Raw genomic sequence first — 22746 nt, forward strand, 5'->3', positions numbered from 1 at the left:
CTTTTTTTTTTTTTTACAGAAGCGAGACTGAGCGATAAGCAAAACACAAAAACGGCAGTGAGTAAGTATGTGAAGGGGGAATTTTTATTTCCTTTTTTTAAATCTAAATTTAATTCGATTTTTTCTATTTTAAGACCGATTTTCCATGAGACGCGACCTCACATGACAGCGGCTCCGTCTAAATACTGCACCTTTAAGTCGACAGTTTCCCTACCAAACCGTCGACCACCTTCGGCTCCTATCTTATTATCCGTTTTATTAACTTTATATTTTCTCTTTTTAACCAGCTGCGTGTATATATTAAGGTTAAAACAACCCGAAGCGGTGTGAAGTAGTTTCGCGGAGGGTGGTGTTGGTGTGCGGCTGCCCCGCTGGGACGGTACGGGGGGAGGAGGGACCTTCGGCGGGGTCGCGGAGGCTATCGGATCCGGGATCTGCTCACATTTATAACCAGACAGACGGCGGCGGTGGAGACGAAAGCTGGGTCGGACACGGATATACAGCGAAGGGACGTCGAGTTTTTAAACTTTTTTTTTTCTTCTTCGGTGGGGAAAAGGTAGAAAAGTTTTTTTTTTTTAATTTGAATTCCTCGCAGCGCGGTTGTGCGCCGGGACCGCTAGCTGCTCAACTGAGTTTAAGCTAATATTTCACTCTGGAAGTGTCTCCATTCAAGTTTCTTCCCCCAACTCTTAACTTCAGGGAAATATTTCACATTATCTCCCGATATGGATAAATACGAGGACTTGGGACTGGAAGCGAGCAAGTTCATCGAGGACTTGAACATGTACGAAGCGTCCAGAGATGGCTTGTTTCGGATGAAGAGGGATGCGGGGAACAACCCGGACTTCGAGGAGACGAGGAGAGTTTTCGCGTCCAAAATGACTAAAATACACATGCAGAAACACCAGGAGGAGATGGCCAAGAACAACCAGGCGATCAAAATGAACGGGGGTCATAATAGTACGTATTACACCAAAGATAGGCCGCCTATCAACAGCTACAGACAACCGGGGGAAGCGGCGGCGAAGCCCCCGATCTTGTCCGGTCCCCTGCCGGGCAGCGCGGCCGGGAATCACCACCCTCAGTTTGACGGCCAGAAGTACCAGGCGGGAGTTCAGCCGGATCCCCCGGCCTCCAGGACGTACGTCTACGGAAACAATTACGATAATAAAGAGCGATTAGAAGCGATTTCATACCAGAACAACATCCCCGCTCCCTCCAGCGCAGGAAGCGCGTTTTTCAGCGCACCCACACACGCCCGTCACCCGGCCGGCCCTACGACCTCCTGGGCCCCGTCCAGGGAGAACCAGGGTTCCCCATCTCTGCCCGGGTCAGGGGGCTTCCAGCAGCAAACTCCATCCCAGGCTGCGTCTCTCGCCGTTAACAGTCTTCCATCCCAGCAGAATCAGCCCGGCGTCCTCTCCGGGACCAGGAGCCCGGCCTCCCCCGCGGGGTCAGAGAAAGCAGACCTCGGCGCCGACGTCCACGGGCGGCAACCCTCGGCTCACCACGCGGGCCTTTCTCAAAGTTCGAGACCCGCCGGCAGCCAGAACGGCCCGGTGTCGGCGGGCTCGCCGGTGCCCGCGCCCTCTGAAACGACCCAACCCAAGGTCCAGGTGGCGTCCGCCGCACTGACCCCTGGCAATGTCTCCAAAAGCTCAAGCCAGGTTCACGATAAGAGCCAAATCCCCACGTTTGGACAGGCCTGCGGTGCCGAAGCGGACGTCTCGTTCACCCCTAATTCTGTCCAAACCCTTGGTCAGACCCTGCGCAGCCAGTCCCCCGAACAGGGGCCTTCGCCAGCTGAAATGAAACTAGAAGCTCTCACTAAGCGCCTGGAGAAGGAGATGGATGCCACGCCAAAGACCGACTACTTCGGTAAGACTTTTGCCGAAAGTTCGCGCCGGTAATCCACCTTTGTGTAAACCCGAAAACGCAAACAAACATGCAACACGGTAACTGAACTAATTTTCCTGTCTTCCTGTCACACAGACATGGATTTCTTTGTTTGATGACTCTCGGGAATTAGACAGCCCCCCCCCCCTCCCCCCCACTTCATTGTCCCTAATCCTCTTGATTTATTTCGGGGCTTTATAAAATGATCCACTGTCTGATATCTTGGCAGAAAATAACAACTTCTTCAGCAGTGCAGAGCATAGTCAAGGCCACGAAGAAGAATGTTCCCTCCAGAGGTTTAATGGATTACCAGTGTGGCAAAATCAATAACTCAAGTCATTACCATTTCTGTCATATTCTCCATTACTTCTGCACGAAATGACTACAAATGAACTGGGAACATGATGCTGAAACAGTTTGACGGGCACCATGTGATTTGTCATTCCCTTTGGCCATCATTTCTCACACGAGATGTTTTGATCTATTGTCACATCGGATTAGAACGTATCCGATATTCCGTTTTCTTTGTTTTTTTTTTTCTTCAAAAAAAAAAAAAAACAAAGTTAAGGAATGACAGCGGTGGTGAAGAGAGTATCAGATGGATGATGTTTTCAAGGCCTCAAAACACCCCCTTGATACACACATGCATAACTTACCGTCGCTTTCTCGCTGCAGGAATTTACTGCCGGTATGTCACGATTGTAACTCACAGCCCTCATCAGCCCCCCTGTGTGCTTATATTAGTGTGTAAGGGGAGATGTGCTGGCAAGCGTCACTGTCAGGACTCATAAATAGCACGGTAATGTGAATATTACAGTTGTGTGGGAGAGCACAGTGTGCTGTGAGCCAAAATTAAGGTTTTGAAGTATCACAGGATATCATTTTTTTTTTTTTCTTTTATACACACATTCCCATATTGCCCCCCCCCTCCCACACACACACACACTAACCCCATGAAGACTTTCCCACCAGACTGTTACTCATCATTTGAGTCGTGCATTCATTCCATTACAAAACTAATGTCGGCTGCTTTTCTTCTCCAAATGTTTTCATCCTCACGGTACCAAGAAAATATGAAGTCATCCGCTGTAGAATCGCCTCCCGCCGTTCATCCAACGACCGGGAGATTTGCACATTTACACATTTTTTGATTTTAAGAATCAGTTCGCTAAGTAGTGTTTCCATGATTCTGTACTTACTATCTTAATATAATGAGTATATCTGAGTAGCTGTCAAGTATTTAAAAACTCATGGCTCCAATCCTGAGCTGTCTTAAGCTGATCACTTGATAAAGAAAACAAAAAAAACTAAACAAACATGCTCCACTTTCCAAATGATGCTGGTGAGCTGATGTTTGTTCAGGGCCATTGAGAACTCTTATCCATCATGACTATCGTTGCGTATTTATATCATCGCAATCGTTTATACCAAGGAAACGACAGGCCGTACCAATCCAAGCGACAATAATATTTGTTTTGGCATCTTATCTGTGAAAATGACGTGCGAATGACAAACCCCACTACAATATTAGTGTAACATGTATGAAACGTAATATTCATGGCACGGTTTAGTGCTTAACCTGAGAGGCAGTTAGATTGTCAGAATCCAACCCGATGGGTTTCAAGTGACCTGTTGCTTTCTGTGCCAAGAAGCGGTTCAGTCAGCAGCAGCTCCGAGTGAGAACCGCTCAAAGTATCTTTAGAAGGCACTAAAACACCGGGTGGTGCCTGAAGAGTTCAGGGAAGGAACTATTACGGGACGACTTAGGTCAGACCCATACGGTAACACTTCAATGAAAGAATAACAAAGAATGGAGGCTTGTCTTAATTGAATAGGTAGGTTTTATTTCTGTTCTTCAGCAAGCTCGGAACAATAAGAGAAGACCGACACATCCCTCTTCTCCGTTCAACTGAACAGGATTTTCTGTAAGGTCCTTCCCAGATGATGGTAGCAACCCTTCTGCCATGTCAGGTCCTACCTCTTTATCTGTGATCGCTAAACAACAAATTCCCGTGATGTCTCTCTACCTTATGAAATCATCAAGCTGCGTCTATTTTGTTGTTTGTAATGGCGCAACTTGAGATTCTAGCATTGAGGGATTTATTTTTCGAGGGGGGGTTAGGTTATATTGGCAATGGTTTAAACTCCATGGAGTGTCTCCACGCTACGGAATATCTGGATACGGTTCCGTTCCAGAAACCTGACATTTCCTTGCTAATGTATGATCGTCCTTATTCTTAAAAGCGCCGGTTCGTAACTTATCCGGCGAGCTGTCTCCACAAAAGCATGGATCCCGTGGAATTTTAGACTTTAAACCCAGTGATATTTTCCTGCAGCTGGAAGTTCTGGGAAAATCAGTGCGATGCCAAATGGCTGCACCAGGGGAACGCTGACAAATGTCTGGAGAGTGAGCCCTGATTTCTAAAGTGACAGCAAGGAATTTTAGAAACGGGGTTTTCGTAGATACAAAGGAAAAGGGGGTTCGAGAGCGCCTGGGGTGCAGCTCAGTGGATGACAAGACAAATGGGGACAGATTTTTGGTTGTTGCTTTGTCCTCGGCCACAGGAGCCTGAGAAGATGGGAGGTTTATAGACAAGTTCATCCAAGAGAGAAATAAGTGGTGGGACATTCCTTTGTCTTCTATGCCCCTTTCTTTTGACTTTAACACGGATACTGACGTAGACAAACACAAGGGAAGAAAAAAAAACCTGGGAACTTGGCTTGGCTTCTAAGGACTTGTAGCCTTTTGTCACTCGTGAATGACGAACGAGTTTTTATTTCGCACTACGGCAGCAGAGAGGTCCGCGGCGCTCGAGCCTCTGAAACGCTTCGGGAAATGAAGTGTGTTTAGAAAACACTTCACTCGGTCAACAAAAGAGCTTCATTACCGGACAGCTGTTTAGCTAAAAAGATTTACACAACCTCAAAACTACCAAGAAACATTATCGTCGTAGCGCCACTTCTTGTCACACGCGATTATGTTCCTGCTGATTAACACCAACTCACAGTCACACACCATCTCAGTGTTCTTCCAAAAATGACTTTTTATCTGTCTGCATACCTAAAAACAACTGTCGGGTGGAAAGCTTTCTCTAAAAACAAGGATCCCCGGCTTCCGCTGTGTGTGTTTGTGTGTGTGTGTGTGTTATCCTAACATGCGTGCCTGTGTCCCTGTTTGTCCATAAATATATGGCCTGTCGGAGATGTCTGGTTTTAATGTTGTGTCACTCCTGGGTGTGGTGTTTTCAGTCCCGCAGCCCAGAAAATGATGCCATGGATGGCACAGCTTCATCCAAGCAACTCTGAAGTAGCGTGTTATTCTTTGGTGCTTCTCTTACAGATAATATTCAACTTAGTGAGAACACTCATATCTAATCATTTACCAACAATGGCTTTACATTTAACCAAGTGGTTTTTATTTTAATAGAGTGAATGTAGCATTTGGTAGCCGGCGATGTGTATAGATAATGGATTTGTTTTTCAGCCGCCGGCATTATTGGTCAGTAAGCTTCTGCTGGGAGTTTTGACAGCTGGGAAAGGTAAGTGGGAGAAGGAGGGGTTGGATTTGGCTTCATGTTTTGCTTCCCCTCCCCCATTTGAAACAAGCAGCCAGTCCGCTAAATAATCACACTGTTTTGGAATATGGGACTTTGGCCAAAAGCAGATTTGTAGTGGCCCAAGGCATGGATTTTGAGAGGGGAAAAAAAACAGGGAATAGCCTTTTACTGCATAGTTATTCTCATCGGGCACACAAATCCAAGCTATAAGACATTTAAAGTGGAAATATCAGAGTTAGCCTCTGTTCACATCTTGAAAAAGTACTCTCATAAAATCATCCCTAAATCAGCTCAATATGTGACTTGCGGTGAGCCGCTGACTCTCGACATGAAGACGGCAGGTATATTGAGGCTTTCATTTAGGTGCTCCGTATTAACATGGCTACCTTATTGTCTTTTCATGTAAACAACATAGCTTACATAAGAGCAACATTCCTCTGCTGTCTAATAATATCACTCAATTATCTCCAAATCTTCTTTCCCTCCAGTGGGGCCCCCGATGATGTGCCCTTCGTTGTGACACGAGGAGCGTTTGAATTTTATATATACAGGTCGTATGTTGTGTTACCGTAGGTCTGCTCGGAGAAACATTTGAATAAAGTTAAAAAGTAACAGTGTGATTTTTGTCGGAGCCGCATGATGTGTGTTGAACACCGTGGAAACAGAGGTTTCTTTGTCAGCGTTTGAGGAGGACCAGGGCTGAGTTGGGCCGGGCTGCTGCACTCTTCTGCTTAGCTTTCTCTTTTCTGTCGCCAGGGAGCTTTCTATAAAAATACACATTCGCAAATACCCTCCTGTACACACACACACACACACACACACCCTGAACCGTATGCTTTCATCCTCCGTCGCCGTGTAACTTTATACTTCATGATTCGATAGTCCTATCAAAGTGTGTCCGATTGATTTCGCAGTTCAGTGACTCCCCTTCAGGGTCAGCGATGACGGGGGCTGACACTTGTCACACCCCATATTTAAGTGGCATCTCGCGCCGTGTCGTCCAGTTCTCGCCCAGAGAGGTGAGGTAGAGGCTGGGAGGGAAGCGGAGCAGCAAAAGACAATGTTTTCCTGTCAGGTTCCAGGGTAAGAACTGCTGAATCCTAAGCAGCTCTGGATTGAAACTTGCAAATTCACCGTCGGTACAAACTCTTTCAAGTGTTGAAAATGCAGACTTTTCACTTTTCTGCTTTCAAGGTCAAGGATCCGCTCCAGCGTGAGTGCACTCCTTGGAAAAATGCTTGATTTTCAGCAATATGTCAGTGATGTAAAGTAATGGTGTAATAAGGTTAACTCCTGCAGCAAGTGAACAAATTGATGATATAAAGTGATTAGGACACGTATAAAGGAATCCTTTAACTCTGCATGCGGAGTTGGAACCCTGTATACCGATCACACGGTTTAAGAGATTATGTAATTTGCCCGGCATTTTGTCATATGATTTGCTCTTTTCAAGCCATGAACAACTCTCCTCTTCACACACAGAATACAAACTTCAATCCTTTATACCGTTGATCAGGTCAGTTTTTTTTTTTATTTTTATGATTTTCCCCCCATTCGACATCGAACCGCTTTCACATTTCCCGCACCAGTGTGTAAGAATAGGTACACTCTGATTTTATCAGGCTTAATTAATTCCAAGGTCTTGTTACCAGAGCCAAGTCAAATATATTTCCCATTTCCCTTCTCGCCTGCTTCCCGATCTATTATGTCAGATGCTTTGTTTTTCTTTTATTTTTGTTTGTTTTGTTTCTCATACATTACTGCTTCTGCGTGTGGATTACTCTGGATTACAGCCACCTTCAGATTTAATTGCCTTCATCCCACTTGGAACTATTTAGTATTATTTTCATATTACCGTTTGATACGGTAGGGAATTCATCGCTATATTGCGTGACTAAATACGCTTTAAATGTGCCTCCAGCTTCCTCTGTGACGTGTTTTATGTCCTGTTTTGTTTCAGGAGTCTGCATCAAGTGTAACAAGGCGGTTTATGGAGCCAACCAGGCCTGCCAGGCGATGGGCAGTCTTTACCACGACAGCTGCTTCACCTGCAGTGCCTGCAGTAAGTAAATACATGCCGCTCTTTCCATTTACCCCCCTGACAAATAGGCTGTAAACGACCCCGTTCTCTGGAACGAAAGTCTTCTTCTTCGGGTGTTCATGCCAGGGGCAATAACACGCAATTATTTAGAGATTACCGTCCTGCCGGTGATGTTTTCTTTTCTAGGTGTGCCAGTCACTTATGCGGCCCGCAGTAGGATTTGTTTCCTGAACCGGTGCCATCCACCTTTCAGTGAGGTGCAGTTTAGATAGCACATTTGAAGAGTCGAGCTCAGACGTCTCCCGCTCCGACGGCGCGGCCGATGCTGTTCGTCTCGATTTTGATTCTTGCCGGACCTTGGAATTTTTTCATTTAGCGAACGTTTATCCACAGCTCGCGCTCCGGGATTTGTTCCCCGAGGGTGCGGATAAAACATGGCCGCCTCTGAGGTGAATTTCACCAATAACAGAACAGTCTTGTTGTTCCTTCCACTGCGATAGAAAAGCTGGCTTGTTACATCTTTTTGTTTACAACTTTGGACTGTTGAATATTCAGCATACGAACACAAACAAACCAGAGGGGAAAATGCAACAGTTGTCTTTTCGCTTCCGAATCACAACCGACGCACTTTGTTACAAATACAAACCTCGTTGCCTTTCAATCCACGTGTCGGGGTGGTACTTTTTTTTTTTTTTTCCTTAAGTCAACTGGTACTTAAGATTTCCCCATCTGTGAAGCTAGTTCTAAATAAAGATTTAATTTTAGTCCCATGATGTAATTGGACTCCTAAAAAAATGGGCATGACTTAGTGGAAATAGCAAAAATGGGAAGCTGTACAGAGAGACTGACCCTCCAAATACATCTACCTCACCATTTCAGAATAAGTAATCTGTAAATTAAGTCTTTTCAGTCTTCTTCCTTCTGAAGACGGGACCATTGACCAAGGTACGGCTGCTTTTGAATGGCTTTTTTTTTTTTTCCCCCTAAATGAGGTCGCAACCCCAATTTCTGTATTCATGTGTGAGACTTCTGAGTTGTAAGTACAACGTCGCAGTCAGGACTAAACATAACGTTGCTTGGTTGTACCTCAGACCCCCTCAAGTGTATCATGAAAATGTTACCAGTCGTATGTGTGGCTTTGTTTGTGTGTGAATCTTAAAAAAGCGGGGACCCCGATGAGGCTAATGGTTAATGTTTGGGGGTGAGTTTACATACCACATACCTCTCATAGCTTGCTGTATGCGGAGAATTAAGGATTTTTCCTGCGGCGAGTGGCCCCGGGGGGAAGCATCAGCTGTGGAGGAATGCAGGCACAGGGGCCCTCAGTGGGCTCGGCTCCGTGAGGACACTGGGCGCCGTTATGTCAGCTGGACGCAGCAGAACGGGACAGCGAAAGCATTCTTTGAGAGCCGGCCGCACACGTATACGTGGACCGGATACGTGGGTATTCATGCTTGAGTCGACGCAGTAAATCTGCGGCGGCGTGCGTGCCGACTGGCACACGGGTGCGGTTAGATGCCACCTTATCTCAGAGGGGACCCTCGCATCTCTCACCAGATTCTTTCTGTCAAGACAACTTTCACGCTCTCCGGGTTACATAACTAGGTTTCGTGACGACCGGGAACTTCCTCTCATGCCAAAGGTAATTGCGAGGCAGGAAAACCAAACCGTGACGGCAAGAAGAGCCGAGGTCGATGGGATTGGGCATTTCGTCGCGGGGAGGCTTTGGTAATGATTGGCTACAAACACAGCTTTAGGCGATGAGTTAGCAAGAGAGACGAACCCGTTTAACCAGGATATACATAGGTTACTCCGAAGCCAGCAGAAATAACTTTAAATCTCAGTGAGGAGATGTGAAAGGACAAAGAAAAGCCTCGCCAGTACGTCTATATTCCCAAACGCAGGTAGACGGGACTTTCCAAAGTGTGATTTATACTTCTGTTTGGTCAGTGTGAATCCTTCGCTGTCCCAAACGTGGCTTTCATTAAAGCGGGCGCTCATCCCGAACCGCTCCTCGGGCTTTCAGGACTTCGAAACAAGAATCCGATTCCGATTCCAGCGGTATGTTAACATCTGGTGTCTCCATCGTCGGGGCCTCGACCAAATATTCCAGGTGCCGCTCGCCGTGTGAGAAACGCATCGGGGACGAGCGCAGAGAATCCCCATAAGGAGAGGAACGCTTTTTTGCAGAGGGTTTGAATGTGCCGGGCAGGAAATGCTTGAAGGAGAGATAGAATCTGAGTAAACACTCGGCAAATGCGAGATGTCTCACTCAAATAAGCCACGCAGGGAAGCTTCTGGCCGAGGCTTTTTCCAGAAATCGGGCCATGGTAATTGTGAACCGGTAATTTTCTGAAGGGATTATATGAGGGAATTCATTCATTTTAATTAGAAAAGGGCCTTGTGTTTTGCTCTGTCCCACAGGTATTTTACATTTTTATGGAAGTGCAATAGTCACTCTCCTCTCAGGAGCTTTTAAAACAGTCAGACCTTTAATAAATCGCTTATCTTTCTATAAAGCTCAGGGCCTCTCCCTGGCTTACTTGGGGGAAAAAAAAAGAGAGAGGAATGTGAAAAGGAACGGCCCCTATCTCACTTTGACCCCCCTCGTCGTTCCCCTCATCCTGAGGGACTTAGTTCCAAGACGGCGTGTCCGTAATTACTCCGAGCAGCTCCACACCTCGGCCCGATCGCGCGGGTTACGGCGAGAGCCTCGGCCAGACGCCGCTTCCTTCGTGACCGTTATGATTCTATCAGAGTAAGATCACGCGGATGTGAATAAACGGGTTCGAGGCGTTCATGTGCGTTTGATTTAAAGGGATGAATCGCAAGCCTTTTTACGAGTTTTGTCACCATATGCTCAACTCTGGCCGTTGTTTTAAGATGAAGTTTGTTAGTCGAGCGTCCTTCTTTTTTGCGCGAGTTCCTTATCGCGCTTAGTTTCGTAGGGATTTCGGTCACATCAGACAAGAGGAATCTAACAGAGTTGGGATTATGCTCATCATAGGATTGATGTAAAACCACCCACCCAACATCTTCTAAGGAAGCTCAGCAGTCATTTTGAAGTCATTTTTCTGGTTGCGCGACAGATGAAAGTACAAAATCATTTGCCATTTGATTTATCTGCAATTCTATTTTTCCGTTCCAGATGTACTCCCTCCACCTCTGTAATTATTGAAATGTTTTCTTTGCATGTGGATTTCTGTAATTGCAATATGTAGCCTGCAAAGATGGCACTGTAAGTACAATCAGTATATTTGTAAGCTACATTATGATACTATATATTTGTTTAATCAGTAAAATTCAACGCCTATTGACTTGCTGTGTCAAAACAAGGGGGTTGGACAAGCAAATTTCCCCAAATCCCGGCCTTTCTCGTTTTTAAACGTCGACCGCGTCCCCTTCTTAAGATGAGCCCTCGTGATACCCAACGCCTCGGCAATTATCGCCAAGCCGGTTTTATCTGGATACAATTCATCAGGTAAACAGAGCATGAGACGGCGCTTGAGAGATAAAGGCGGCTCCTGTTCTCCCAGGATTCGCCCCTCCTCTCCTCCGCCGTCCCCTCCCTCACCTCCCCGCTCAGAAAATGCGAGGAATGTTCCCCCTTCCTGTCGGACGTCGGCGAGAATAGCAATCCAAAGCGAGCGTGAAGCGCTCGGTGCGTTTCGAGATTTAGACCGTGCAGATTATAAAGCACACAGACGGACAGCCAGACAGACAGGAAGTACGCCCGGCATGTGGAAAGACACCACGAGGGAACCGAGAAGACGAATACCGGGTCGTCTTAGGTCTCCGTCTGTTGTTGTAATAAAATACAGTGGAACAGATTATTTAATCCAAAGCACCTGTCGGGTAATTGGATTCAATTATTATTTTCCCCCACGTGTTTGATCCAGATGTCTGACTGCAGCCTGCTCCGCGTCCCCGTGGTACCGTATTAACTCCCCGACACGCCATAGATCTGTTTATTTGATTTATCAACTGGAATTCCGCAGGATATAATGAATATTGCAAGACGGCGGATTACCTTTAAACGCCTGTAATTAATTACCGTATGTTTTTGTGTCTCGCCGCTGTCGCTGATTTCTGATTCCGGCCTTTCGTACTCACTTTTTATTTCCAGTTAATTTATTCCAGTGCGACAAATTTTTTTTATTTTTTTTTATTTTTGAGCGTCGTCCAGGAACTGCATATCTCTTCATATGACGTGGCCATTCTTGTGTGCAGGTCGGAGGCTGAGGGGGAAGGCTTTCTACTATGTCGGAGGGAAGGTTTACTGTGAAGAGGACTTCCTGGTGAGAACTCGATTCACATCCACTCGTTCGTGACTCTTGATGAGGTCTATTTTGTCGTGGCATGAAAATGAAATTTTACCTTAGATGAGCTGTGTTTCGCTTTCACAACGAAATTGCACCAAATTCCTCAACATGATTGGAGGGGGGGAAAAAACAGCTTGAATAACCGTTCCTCGTCACCCTGTGCAACTTTTCGTATCTTGGTCTTTTAACGTCAACAAAATAAAGGTTCGTGACTCAGACTTAAAGACCTTGTGGCCGGTTGATTCATATTGGTTTCCACCCCAGGGTGGTGACTGGAAGGTTGTCAGTAATAGGAGACGGCGCTTCATATGGTTAATAGGCTGAAGGGGGTCCCGACATTCACTCCATTCGATGCTGTCGTATGGGTTTAAACCTGGCATCGTACGCTTTTCCCCATCCAGCTTTTGGTTTACTGCATATACTGTAATTTCCAGGCTATTGAGCGCGCCTGAAAATAAGCCGGAGCGGCTAAAAATAACAAAATAAATCTATGTGTACATATATAGGCTGCACTTGTCTATAAGCTACAGGTGTCCACGATGTAACATGAGCTATTTACACAGAAACATTTTTTTAAATTTTGAATGAAATACATACCGGCAACAGCTACATGCTAATATTATTAGCTTTTGTGTTCATAAAAGGGATAGCAACGGTAGGATGCCTGACAAGACACAGCGGTGGATCAAACCTAAGACATGGCAGAACCAAAAACACTGCTTTTTCGTCTTATGCCGTCATTTCTGGACTATTGAGCCCACCTGAATATTAGCCACACTGGCTAAAAAGAACAAAATAAAACTATGTGTGCACATATAGGCAGCACTATGTTGTAACATGAGAGATTCACACTTTTTTTTTTTTTGATTAAATGCTTACCGGTGCCATCCTCAAATATGTACTGGAAATGCTTTTTCCCAAACAGTGCCTGTAACACGGCCGATGAAAAAGATGAATAATAAATAACACAAGGAAAAATCCATCCATCCATCCATTTTCTATGTCTTGGTCCTCCTCATGCGCACTAAAACCGTTAAAATCGTCTTCTTTGGTGTCGGAATTGAACGGCCTCCATTTTCACAGTCATTTCATCGTTCCCGTGTGAAGAGGATAAATGTTTTGGCGGCGTGGAGCTTGTTAGCCCAAAAAAAAAAAACATAAAGTAGCCACATCGTTGTTTAAGCCGCAGTGTTCAAAGCGTGTAAAAAAAAAAAAAAAAATAGCAGCTTATACTCCGGAAATTACGGTATGTTTCTAGCATTTCATCATATTCATTCAGTCACCGTGTAAAACCTCAGTGAACGACGCCCTCCTCTCAAACTTAGTGTCCCCATTAAAATCCAAATATACGCACAGCAGAATAGCTCTAATGGGGTTCCCAAGCATCGTGGAAAACCTGGAAGAAAATTGACCGAATTCCCAGCCCTCGAAAATGAGAGAAACGTTTTGTTTTTCCCCTTTTGAATGAACGCAAGTGGGTTAAAAGCTACTGTATGCGTGTCTGTCGGGACACAGCGCTTCTCTGTTCGTAGCCAGCGGCCAAGCAAATTTGCATGTGGCCTCAGAGCGGTCCTGCAAACCAGTGTTTCCATTTGACTTCGTCCCCAGATTAAGCAACTTTTCAAATCCCAGTAAGGACTTCTTTTTTTTTTTGTCCCCGGGGGACCAAAGCGGTGACTGTCCAGAAAAGAGCGTCGCTAGTATTTGTCCGCGAGTGATAAACGTGTCATAATTTCCAAGAATCCAAGCGATTACGTCAGAATAGTTTCAGCCACGGACTGTGCATCTTTTGAAACCTCTGGGGGCGGGAGATGAATAAACAGAGAGGCATTCTTGGTAAATGTACAAAATACATTCGCAACTATAGAAAAGAACATTTCTGCAAGGCCCGGTAATGGATGTGTGACGTGGGAACCCTGTCCCTCCCCCTGCTGCCTACACGAGCTGATAATTGCATTTCCTAGATAGCGATGCCTCTCCTGACAATGTTCTTGCATGAGAACAAATGAAGCTCGAATGACGGATCGTGTGTTAATGTAACCTAAGAAGCCGCATCTCATTGGAAGACTAATCAGTCGTTTATGGCAAATTATAACGTGCATGAGCTTATGATTATTATTTTTTTTTTAATATCCGAGTGCAGAGTTTATGCAGGTTTAGAACAAATAAGCTGCATTTTAGTCGCCGTGGAGACAATTTCCAATGACATCACTGTCATGTTTTTGTCCGGTAAAGTATTCAGGTTTCCAGCAGTCTGCAGACAAGTGCAATGCATGTGGACATCTGATCATGGAAATGGTAAGTGTGTGTTTCTTCCCTCGAGCTGTGTGTGTTTATGTGTTTGTGGGCCGAGGCCAGGTGATTGCAGCAGAGACCATTTGGTTCTTCAGCATAAATTAAATTCCGGGGGTACATCTGGAGAAAGACTCAAGAGGAAGTATCGGTTCTGCTTTGCTTAACCCCTCCGCCCATTCTCTCTCTCACACACACACACACACACCTCATTTGTGTACAAACATTTGGGCTGCAACATTCCACAACATAAAATTTGGGTTTAGAGCACACGTTGTGTTTCAGGTCACGACTCAGTGCGTTTGCAGTGCAGCAGAACCAAACAAAAGGCATTTTTAAATGTGGTTTTAATGAAAATACAGTTGTTCTCGAAGCTACTTGGGTTCCTGTTTGCAGGAGCCAAAGTTCCTATTTAGTGTTTGAAACAAACTTTGAAATGTGATATTTGAGATCCAGTCTTAGACCCCCAGCAACTCTAAACAAACGTCCTGCATGGAAAGGATTTCCAAATGTATGAGATTGCATTTCTACACAGCTTTGCATGTTTTACGCACGTTTCTTCAGAGCCCTTATTTCCGCATTTTCATTCAAAATCAACGCTCCGTCGATGGGAAATATCAACCGCTCTCGATCGGCCTGTTCGTAGCGTCCGTCTTTACGATAACGAGCTCACACCCTCAAAAAAAAAAAAATCATCAAGACTTTTCAGGTAACGATATGTTACGAGCGGTTTGAGGAAAGAAAAGTATTGACGTTCTCCCTTCTTCACAAATGCTGTCTGTATAGATCCTGCAGGCCCTGGGGAAGTCATACCACCCCGGCTGTTTCCGCTGTGTTATCTGTAATGAGAGCCTTGATGGAGTGCCCTTCACCGTGGACACCGAAAATAAGATCTACTGTGTCAAAGACTACCACAGGTGAGTGCCACTTGTTACGCTCTCAAGCGCAGGAGCAGGAGTTAACGGTTAAATGAGCTCGACATGACGCCGGGGCAGGGGGGAGTTTCATATTCACACTGGATAGAGAGAAAAAAAACTACAACAAAAAAAACAAAAAACGCTAGTTTCATATTCCAAGTTAAAACCGCACATCTGCTGCATGTCATCCTGCAGAAGCTGCTAGAAAAGTCCTTTTCTTGCAGTGTTTTTTGTTAACCCTCATATTATGTAAAGGGTCAATTTGACCCATTCGGTCAATGGGTGAAATAATAATAACAATAATAATAATAATACATGGGATTTTTATAGCGCTTTTCATGACGCTCAAAGACGCTTCACAAGTAAAAACAGAAGGAACAGAACATACACAGAATTATTGGGAAGAAGTCCATGGTTGCAGAGTGTGGCGATGAGCGCCAGTCCAGGGACAAGCTGGAGGAGCTTCGCCGGTGTGCAGCTGAGTGACGTACTGCTGTGAGGAGGCAAGTGTTGGAGCTGGATGTCGGAGATGGATTTTTGGTGGAGGGAGAGATGGTGGAGCAGGAGGAGCGAGAAGATTTCGGCCGATGGAAATGCCGTCTTGCTAGGCGCCATCGGGATCCGGAGTTTCGAGAGGCTAGCTAGCCAGCCGGCCTGCCTGCTCAGGTCACCGTCGGGATCCGGAGTTTCGTGAGCCCAGCTAGCCAGCTAGCCGGCTCAGGTTGCTGGCCAGCTAGCTAGCCAGCCAGCTCAGGTCACCGTCGAGATCTGGAGTTTTGAGAGGCTAGCTAGCTAGCTAGCCAGCCAGCCTGCTCAGGTCGGCAAGCTAGTTTGGTAGCTTGCTGGAGATTGTCCAGGTGAGCCTTTGTCTTTGGTTTGGTTGATTGGTTGGAGAGCGGGAAGCGGCAGCCAAACGCGCCAGCGTCCTCCCGCCCGCCATCTTGCCTTGCGGGGAAAAATGGGTCAAATTGACCCTTAACATAATATGAGGGTTCAACACGTGAGAAGCACAGTCGGGGAGAGGAAAGTCGACGATCCCGCGTCCGAGGCGCCGGGACGGCCTTCGGTCACGGCGCCTCTCTTAAAAGCTCAGCCGTAACAAGCCCTGTAACGGCCGGAAATGTACGGCCCTTCTCGCGTCGCCGGGGCGAGAAAAAGGGTCTTCGCGGCAGCGCGGAAAAGTAAATCTCTGGTCTCTGGAAGGAACTGCTTTCAAATTGAATCATCAATAGCTGCACCCCAGCGGCAGCCCTGCAGACACTGCTGCCGGGACAGCGTGTGCAGTGTAACGAAGCACGTGGCCCTCCGCCGTCTGACAGCTCCCACATGTCGTCTACGCCGAAGTGCGTGCTTTACTCGCCGCCGCGGCTTTGCCAGGCCGCACTGAGACGCCCTTTGTTATTCCCTCAGACATTCAGGTGCCCGACACGTGTGTCGACATAATGAACGCGTTTTTGCCTCCTGACTCCTCGGACCCCCTTTTTTGGAGCTAGGGAAATCACATGTTTGAGGGAACGCCAGCACATCTGCAAACCTGGCACCCGCTCAGTCGAACCCAGATCCGGAATCTAGTCAGACCGGGAAGAAAAACAGCGAGGCAGTAAGAGACCTCGAGGCGTCCGGTACGAGGCGTGCGAGACGTACGCTTTGGCAGAATTCGCCCCAATTGATCTAAGTTTTATATCAGGGCATTTCAAATACATCTATTTAAAGGAGATTTTTTTTTTTTCTTTTCTTTCATCCCTCTCTGCCAGGGTCCTGGCTCCTAAATGTGCTGCCTGTAACCAGCCCATCCTCCCCTCAGAGGTAAGAAAGAGCGCGTCGCCTCGGCTCCCGTCGAGAACAAGCGCGTTATTGTTCTTCCCCAATAAGTGTACGGGTTCCATTATTTGTTTTTCGGGCGACGCGGCGGTGAGCGCTTCCGCCTCACGGCAAGAAAGCTCCCGGTTGGACTCCCGCAGGGCGCCTTCTGGTGTGGAGTCTCCATGTTCTCCCCGTGTCTGCGTGGGGTTCCTCCAGGGTCCTCCAACAGTCCAAACACATGCAGGAGGTTCATTGGAGACCCCGAATTTGTCCGGACGTGTGAAGGAGAGCGTGAATGGTTGTCCGTCTGTGTTTGTGGTCCTGCCATCAACTGGCGACCGCGAGTAAATAACCTAATAGCAACCTTTGAAATAATCAAAGGGACCCAGATATGGTTAAGATATTAACTCGAATCACGAGGGAAATTATTTAAGATTAGCCGTTTCCCCGGAACGTCGCGGAAAAACCACGTATAAATGACTTAGTGCACATGGAAATCTCTGAAAATGAAATAGAAATTACTTGGAAAAAGAAGAGACTCTCAAGTCCTTTCCCAAAAAACGAATTGGGAACTAACCGCTTTCTTAAGGAAGGGACAAACTCATTTACTGTAAATCTCGATCTACGTCGCGCTAAATGTCAAATCAGTCTCGTCGCGCCAGGTTTCATTTGAACGCAGGTGAGGGACGCAAAACATTTTGACACAAAAATGAACCCAAGACAGACGGACAAATCATACGGCTGACAAATACACAGATATCAGAGACACGGTTGTTTTCTCAAAGCCAGCGATCCCTCATCCAGATGTTGCTCATCTTTATCCCCGGGTCACATCTGCTCTCGTTTACTCCCTGACCCAAACCTATCATTTTGTTGCGCCAAGAGAAAACAGTTCAATACATTTTTTTTCTCCCTTTGGAGCGCACATCAAAATAGCACGCGGCCTCCGAGACGCGAAGCGGGCGTGGATGGAGAACACGGAGCGTCACGCACCGGCAGGATGTGTTGGCCAACGAGAAAAATGTCCAAAATTAGCGCTGACTTTGCTGGAATTTCCCCCGCCCCCCTTTTAAGTGAGCAGCGAGGGCAGAATATAGAGGAGAGGTTGTGTGAGTCAGAGCAGTCATGGAGTGTCATAGGCCGTTTGAGAAACCTGACTGAACTTTGCCAAAAAGTAGCAGAACCGACACTCGGCCTGGAAGGTTACTGGCTGTCGGAGGCAGGCCCGCCGCACAATGAGGCTCAGAGGTGTTTCAGCCGCTACGGGACGATCGCGACGTCGCCTCCGACGACCAGACTGGGTTCGAAAAAGGAGCGGCTAAGAAGCGCCGCATAACAGAAGAGGCGATGTGAGATTTAAGAATAGTTTAACATGCGTCAAACTCATGGCCTGCGGGCCAAACGGGGCCCGCCACCTCATTTTACGTGGCCTGCAAGAATGTCTTAAAAGGTCCGATCGTCTTGAAAGAAATCAGTCAAACAGATGCAGTAAACAATAACTGACAATAAACAATAAACAATAACAATAAACTGCATTTCCCACAATTCATGCCGATCACGTGAAGTGACGCCATCCTGCCGTTAGATGGCAGTGAATCCACATCAATGCCATTTTCAACAAGTGGAAATGAGAAATACAAATGATTGCTAACTGTCCAGTAAAAGTCGATGCTGAAGATGGGAAGGCCAATACAATGTTTGTGCTTCAAGGAGAAAAAACGCAATGTCTTTTGTGTCGTGAGGCAGCGTCGGTCGTCAAAGAGAACGATCTACGTCGGCATTTTGACACCAAACACGGCGCTAAGTATGCTAAAGTTAGCCTTCCAGAAAAACAGCAAAACTAGCTTCGTACCATAGCAACGCGTAAACTTTTTTTTTTTTTTTTTTTTTTTTTACATCCATGCAAATGCATATGAAACCTTTTGGATTTGAACGAGTAATAAATTCAGTCATTAAGGAGTAGTTCGATTTATTTGACATTACATTCGGTTACCTTGATACTGTTAACGGTATCACGGTATCTGCAGCCAAGCCTGACCAAAAGTCAAGTGCACATTCCGACAATACAGGACTTAGAGATGGAACGCAGGAGCATTCTGGAGCGGCTGGAATGCACGTTTGATGACTTTCGACGGAGCCGCTCTACTAATCCCGCTGCTCGGCCTTAGAAGGAGCCCGTAACCCCCTGCGTGCACGAAGAAGCCGGCTCGCGCGCTCTCCGCACCGGGATCATGGCAAATTTCACAAAAGGAATTTTCCTTGAAAGCAAACCTTTCTCCCCTCCCCCCTCCCGCACATTTGTTTCCGTGACTTCTGGCATTGAACCCGATATCGTGACGGGCCAGCGCTCACTTTGAATCTCTCCCCAGGGGTCGGACGAGACCGTGAGAGTCGTGTCCATGGACCGAGACTACCACGTGGAGTGCTATCACTGCGAGGTGGGTGATAAACACGGCCGAACAGCCCGTTCCTCATAGCTTCTGAGGAGAAACCATAGGAGGAACGGTGGATTCCAGGTCCCAATTACTGTCTTGGTGGTATATATGTGTGTGTGTGTGTGTGTAGGAGAGCAGACATGTGACTTGTTATCATCACACATTCTTCCTTTTGCTCGTTTGCGTGTGTGTTTGTGTGTGTGTCGTCGGCACAGGCCCAGAGACGACTCGCTTTTCAGAATTTTTAATTGCTCTGCCAGATGTCTGCGTGCATCTCCTTATTACCGAAATGTTTAATCGAGGGTTGATGATGATGTTTTTTTTTTTTTTTTTGTTTTTGTTTTGTTTTTTTTCCCCCGTCCAGTTTATCTCTTAAGCTGCTCAGAGACGGAACGATTGATGTCCTAAACATATCCTTCGACGGGGAAGTGCAATCTATGAAGCAGATAAAGAAAAGCTGTCTGAGGTTCACCGCAAACTTTTGACATTTTCACAATTCACATATGCTACGGCAAAAAAGAAAAAAAGAAAAAAATTAAATTCAAAACGCCAGATGAGTTGGAGATTTTTATTTCTCCAAGCGTGTACACACACACACACACACACACACACACACGTGGACGATGAGAAGACAATAAACACAAGATTAAATTTTTAAGACGGGATTAAATGTGTTGTGAATCACACACGTTCATCTAAATATTTTCCCCAAAACATGGCAGGGACCCAATTTCTTCTTTGTCTGCAGCCAAGCCCTCGTATGTAAACATGATTCTATCATAGCCCGCGCACGTTTAAAGACAGATGTCAGATTTAAGCTCAATTTTTATCAGTCGGCAATTTTTATCAGTCGGCACGTCGGATAAGAGCAGCCATCTGAAAAGAAGGGTTTAAATTAAGTGACGCGGCAAATAGAAGGGCGCTCTCGGGGTGAATGTAGAATACTCAGGTGAGAAGAAGCATTCGTGACAAGGGTGAAGAAGGTAAACCAAGTGGAAAAGCGCTTTCAAAATAAAAAAAAAAAAAAAAAAAAAAAAGATCTTCCACGCGACACGTTTTGATATTGGTCCGAAGACCTCGTCGGACCAATTCTTGCTCATGTTTTACCGACCCGTCTCCTCGCCTCCTCTCAGGACTGCAAGATGGAGCTGAACGACGAGGAGGGTCACCGCTGCTACCCTCTGAACGGCCACCTCCTCTGCCACTCCTGCCACCTCCAGCACATAGAGCCCGGCAGCTCCTCGTCCGCCGTCGCCTCCGCCTCCTACTAACACCCGTGCAGCTTGAGGGAGACGCCTGGTGGAGCTCCAGAGGAACTACCAAAGAGCAGGGAGGCCGCGCTGACAATTCTTGTTGTAGAGGATTGATTGATTGATTGGTTGGTTGATTTAATCCATCAGGTCATACAATGGTTTGATGTGTATATCCAGGGGAGTGTTTATGAAGTTTTTAATGTCATAACACTTTAAAAAGGTTGTGACCCGTCGATAAAGTACGGCGACGCTCCGAAGCCCTATTTGAACGCGGTTGAATACTGTGCCGACGTCGCAGAAAGGCCGCAAAGTTTTTTGGGGCGTAAATGTCGGGGTGCATCGATCTCGTTACGATCTCGCTTCCGACCCTCTTTTCACATTTCTGTCGTAATTTAAAGCCGTTTCACAAAACAGTCCCGACGTTATTTACTGAAAGATATGACATGTAGTGCGGTGGACTGTCACATAATCGTGGATATATAATATTTGCATTTTTCTCACTTTTGAAAATGGTGGAACCTTTTAAGTGCTTCACAACTATTTGGGAATGCTGAAAAGTAGTTCTACGTAGCTGTAAAGTAATAAACATCCAGAAAACAAAAACAACTAATATCCCATTATTGAATGATGTCATCGATGGTCACAAAAGACCAGTGGTTTTCCTTCTGTTTTTTTAATTGTTAGGTGTACAGAGAGCGGTTATTGTGTCACCGCTCACCGCAATGAAGGTTTGAGGACACAAACCTGCCTTCCATTTGCAATAATGCAAATATTTTTTTAACAAATATCTCTGAAACTGCTGCAAATGAATACCATGACATTTGTGATGCGTATTGAAGGATGCTGATGCTGATATGCAGAAGATCTGTGATAAATAAACTGCCTTTTTGAAGTTGTATCCCATCTGTATCAAGCACTTAGAGGTCTAGTCTTTCCTTTGCACCTGTGAAGAGATTAGTAATTTTTGTGCTGAATCTCTTGTTAAATTGCCCCAAATGGTATGTTTGGTTTTTTTTCTAAAAGATATATGCATTGTTTATTCATTTAATTTTGATGATGTCAGCTTTCGTCCAACATCCCCTCATTTCTGATGACTTTTCGGAGGGGCGTTTAAAGTTTTCTGCGTTTGTAATCCATGTGTTACTTATGTCTCTGTCTCGAGTTTACTAACTTATACTAATGTCGCTTGTCATTTGTGGATGTAGTTTCATAGCCAGCTGTAGAATAAGATGAAGAACGAGGAGATACTGCGCTGTACAATTGTGGCAAATTATTTAATAAATTGATTGCCAAACTTTGAAAAGTAAATCTGCCTCATGTTGACATTTCAATGGACATTTTCAGGAAGGATAATCTCGTTTAGAATTGTGTCAACTTGAGAAATGCACAGCAAAATGAAAATAATTTTTAAAGACATAAATCTGATGAAAAGCAAGTAGTTTCCAATAAATAATTATTTTTGTCATGTTTTAATAGGTGGGAAAGAATCCCTATTTTCACCAAAGAAGCTAATGTGAATTATTATATATTTTGTTTGTGGACTTGGTTGAACTGAGAGTGTATTCATGAGACTGTGCACACAACGCTCATTGTTCAAATGACTGGCCTGTGCTTTTAATAATGCATGACTCAATTTATGTCATTATCATGTTGATATGTGATATTTATAGAAAATCCGGGTCTGCAGAGGTCAGTGTGGGAGACAGTGAGAGGAAGGGCACTTCATATGTGCACGACGAGGCTCTGCAGGAACAGTAAAAAAAATCAGTTCAGTCAGAAATAAAGATAAAAATATTACAAATTGTGTATTTTGCAAGACGGGAAATACAAAGAGAAAAGAAATAATAATTTTGGTGAAAAAGCACGAGCTAGCCAGGAGTCGAACCTAGAATCTTCTGATCCGTAGTCAGACGCGTTATCCATTGCGCCACTAGCCCGTTATGGGACAAATGGACGAATAACTATATATACATCTATCCAATCTACTGAGTTAAACGAAATGCACAAATATGGGTGATGTTTTAACGGTCTAGCAAGAAACTGCTGTTAAACGCGCAAATTCTACTCTTGTTTTGTGAATGTCTGACGCGCAGTTTTCAAGACTTCCGCTTAAAGAGGTTGAACAGAACTAACAAGCACGAGGGACGCGACGTCACAACAAAATGAAACCTGATTGGCTGAAAAGATGTGTTCAGGAAGTAAAGCAAACATTTGAAAGGCGATGTTTGGA

General features: G+C 45.6%; 1 protein-coding gene and 1 non-coding gene across 3 annotated transcripts; one reads left to right on the forward strand and one right to left on the reverse strand.

Annotated features, from left to right (window-relative positions):
• The first annotated feature begins 159 nt into the window (after positions 1-159).
• On the forward strand, positions 160-21819 carry limd1a (LIM domains containing 1a). 2 transcript variants are annotated; one of them, XM_086155270.1, is made up of 9 exons: positions 160-556; positions 700-1878; positions 7414-7515; positions 11725-11792; positions 14052-14114; positions 14895-15025; positions 16780-16831; positions 19198-19266; positions 20397-21819. In XM_086155270.1, the coding sequence occupies exons 2-9, from the start codon at positions 726-728 to the stop codon at positions 20532-20534; spliced, it is 1776 nt and encodes a 591-aa protein (XP_086011396.1). In that variant the 5' UTR covers positions 160-556; positions 700-725; the 3' UTR covers positions 20535-21819. The 2 variants fall into 2 exon arrangements, with proteins under 2 accessions (XP_086011396.1, XP_086011395.1); XM_086155269.1 differs by having other exon boundaries at positions 160-1878.
• Positions 21820-22380: 561 nt separating this feature from the next.
• On the reverse strand, positions 22381-22453 carry trnar-acg (transfer RNA arginine (anticodon ACG)). The gene has a single exon. It is a non-coding gene; the product is annotated as a tRNA-Arg (tRNA).
• Between the last annotated feature and the right edge of the window lie 293 nt (positions 22454-22746).

Source organism: Fistularia commersonii, chromosome 11 (assembly GCF_037954325.1).
Source record: "Fistularia commersonii isolate RoL2024-O1a breed Wild chromosome 11, RoL_Fcom_v1.0, whole genome shotgun sequence".
NCBI lineage: Eukaryota > Metazoa > Chordata > Actinopteri > Syngnathiformes > Fistulariidae > Fistularia > Fistularia commersonii.

Bases quoted from the DNA above. Each gene is read 5' to 3' on its own strand.
- limd1a (XM_086155269.1), top strand. From the start codon at position 726: ATGGATAAATACGAGGACTTGGGACTGGAAGCGAGCAAGTTCATCGAG. The intron at 11,793-14,051 runs GTGAGAACTCGA...TGTCCGGTAAAG, and splicing joins ACTGTGAAGAGGACTTCCTG to TATTCAGGTTTCCAGCAGTC. The intron at 15,026-16,779 runs GTGAGTGCCACT...CCTCTCTGCCAG, and splicing joins TGTGTCAAAGACTACCACAG to GGTCCTGGCTCCTAAATGTG.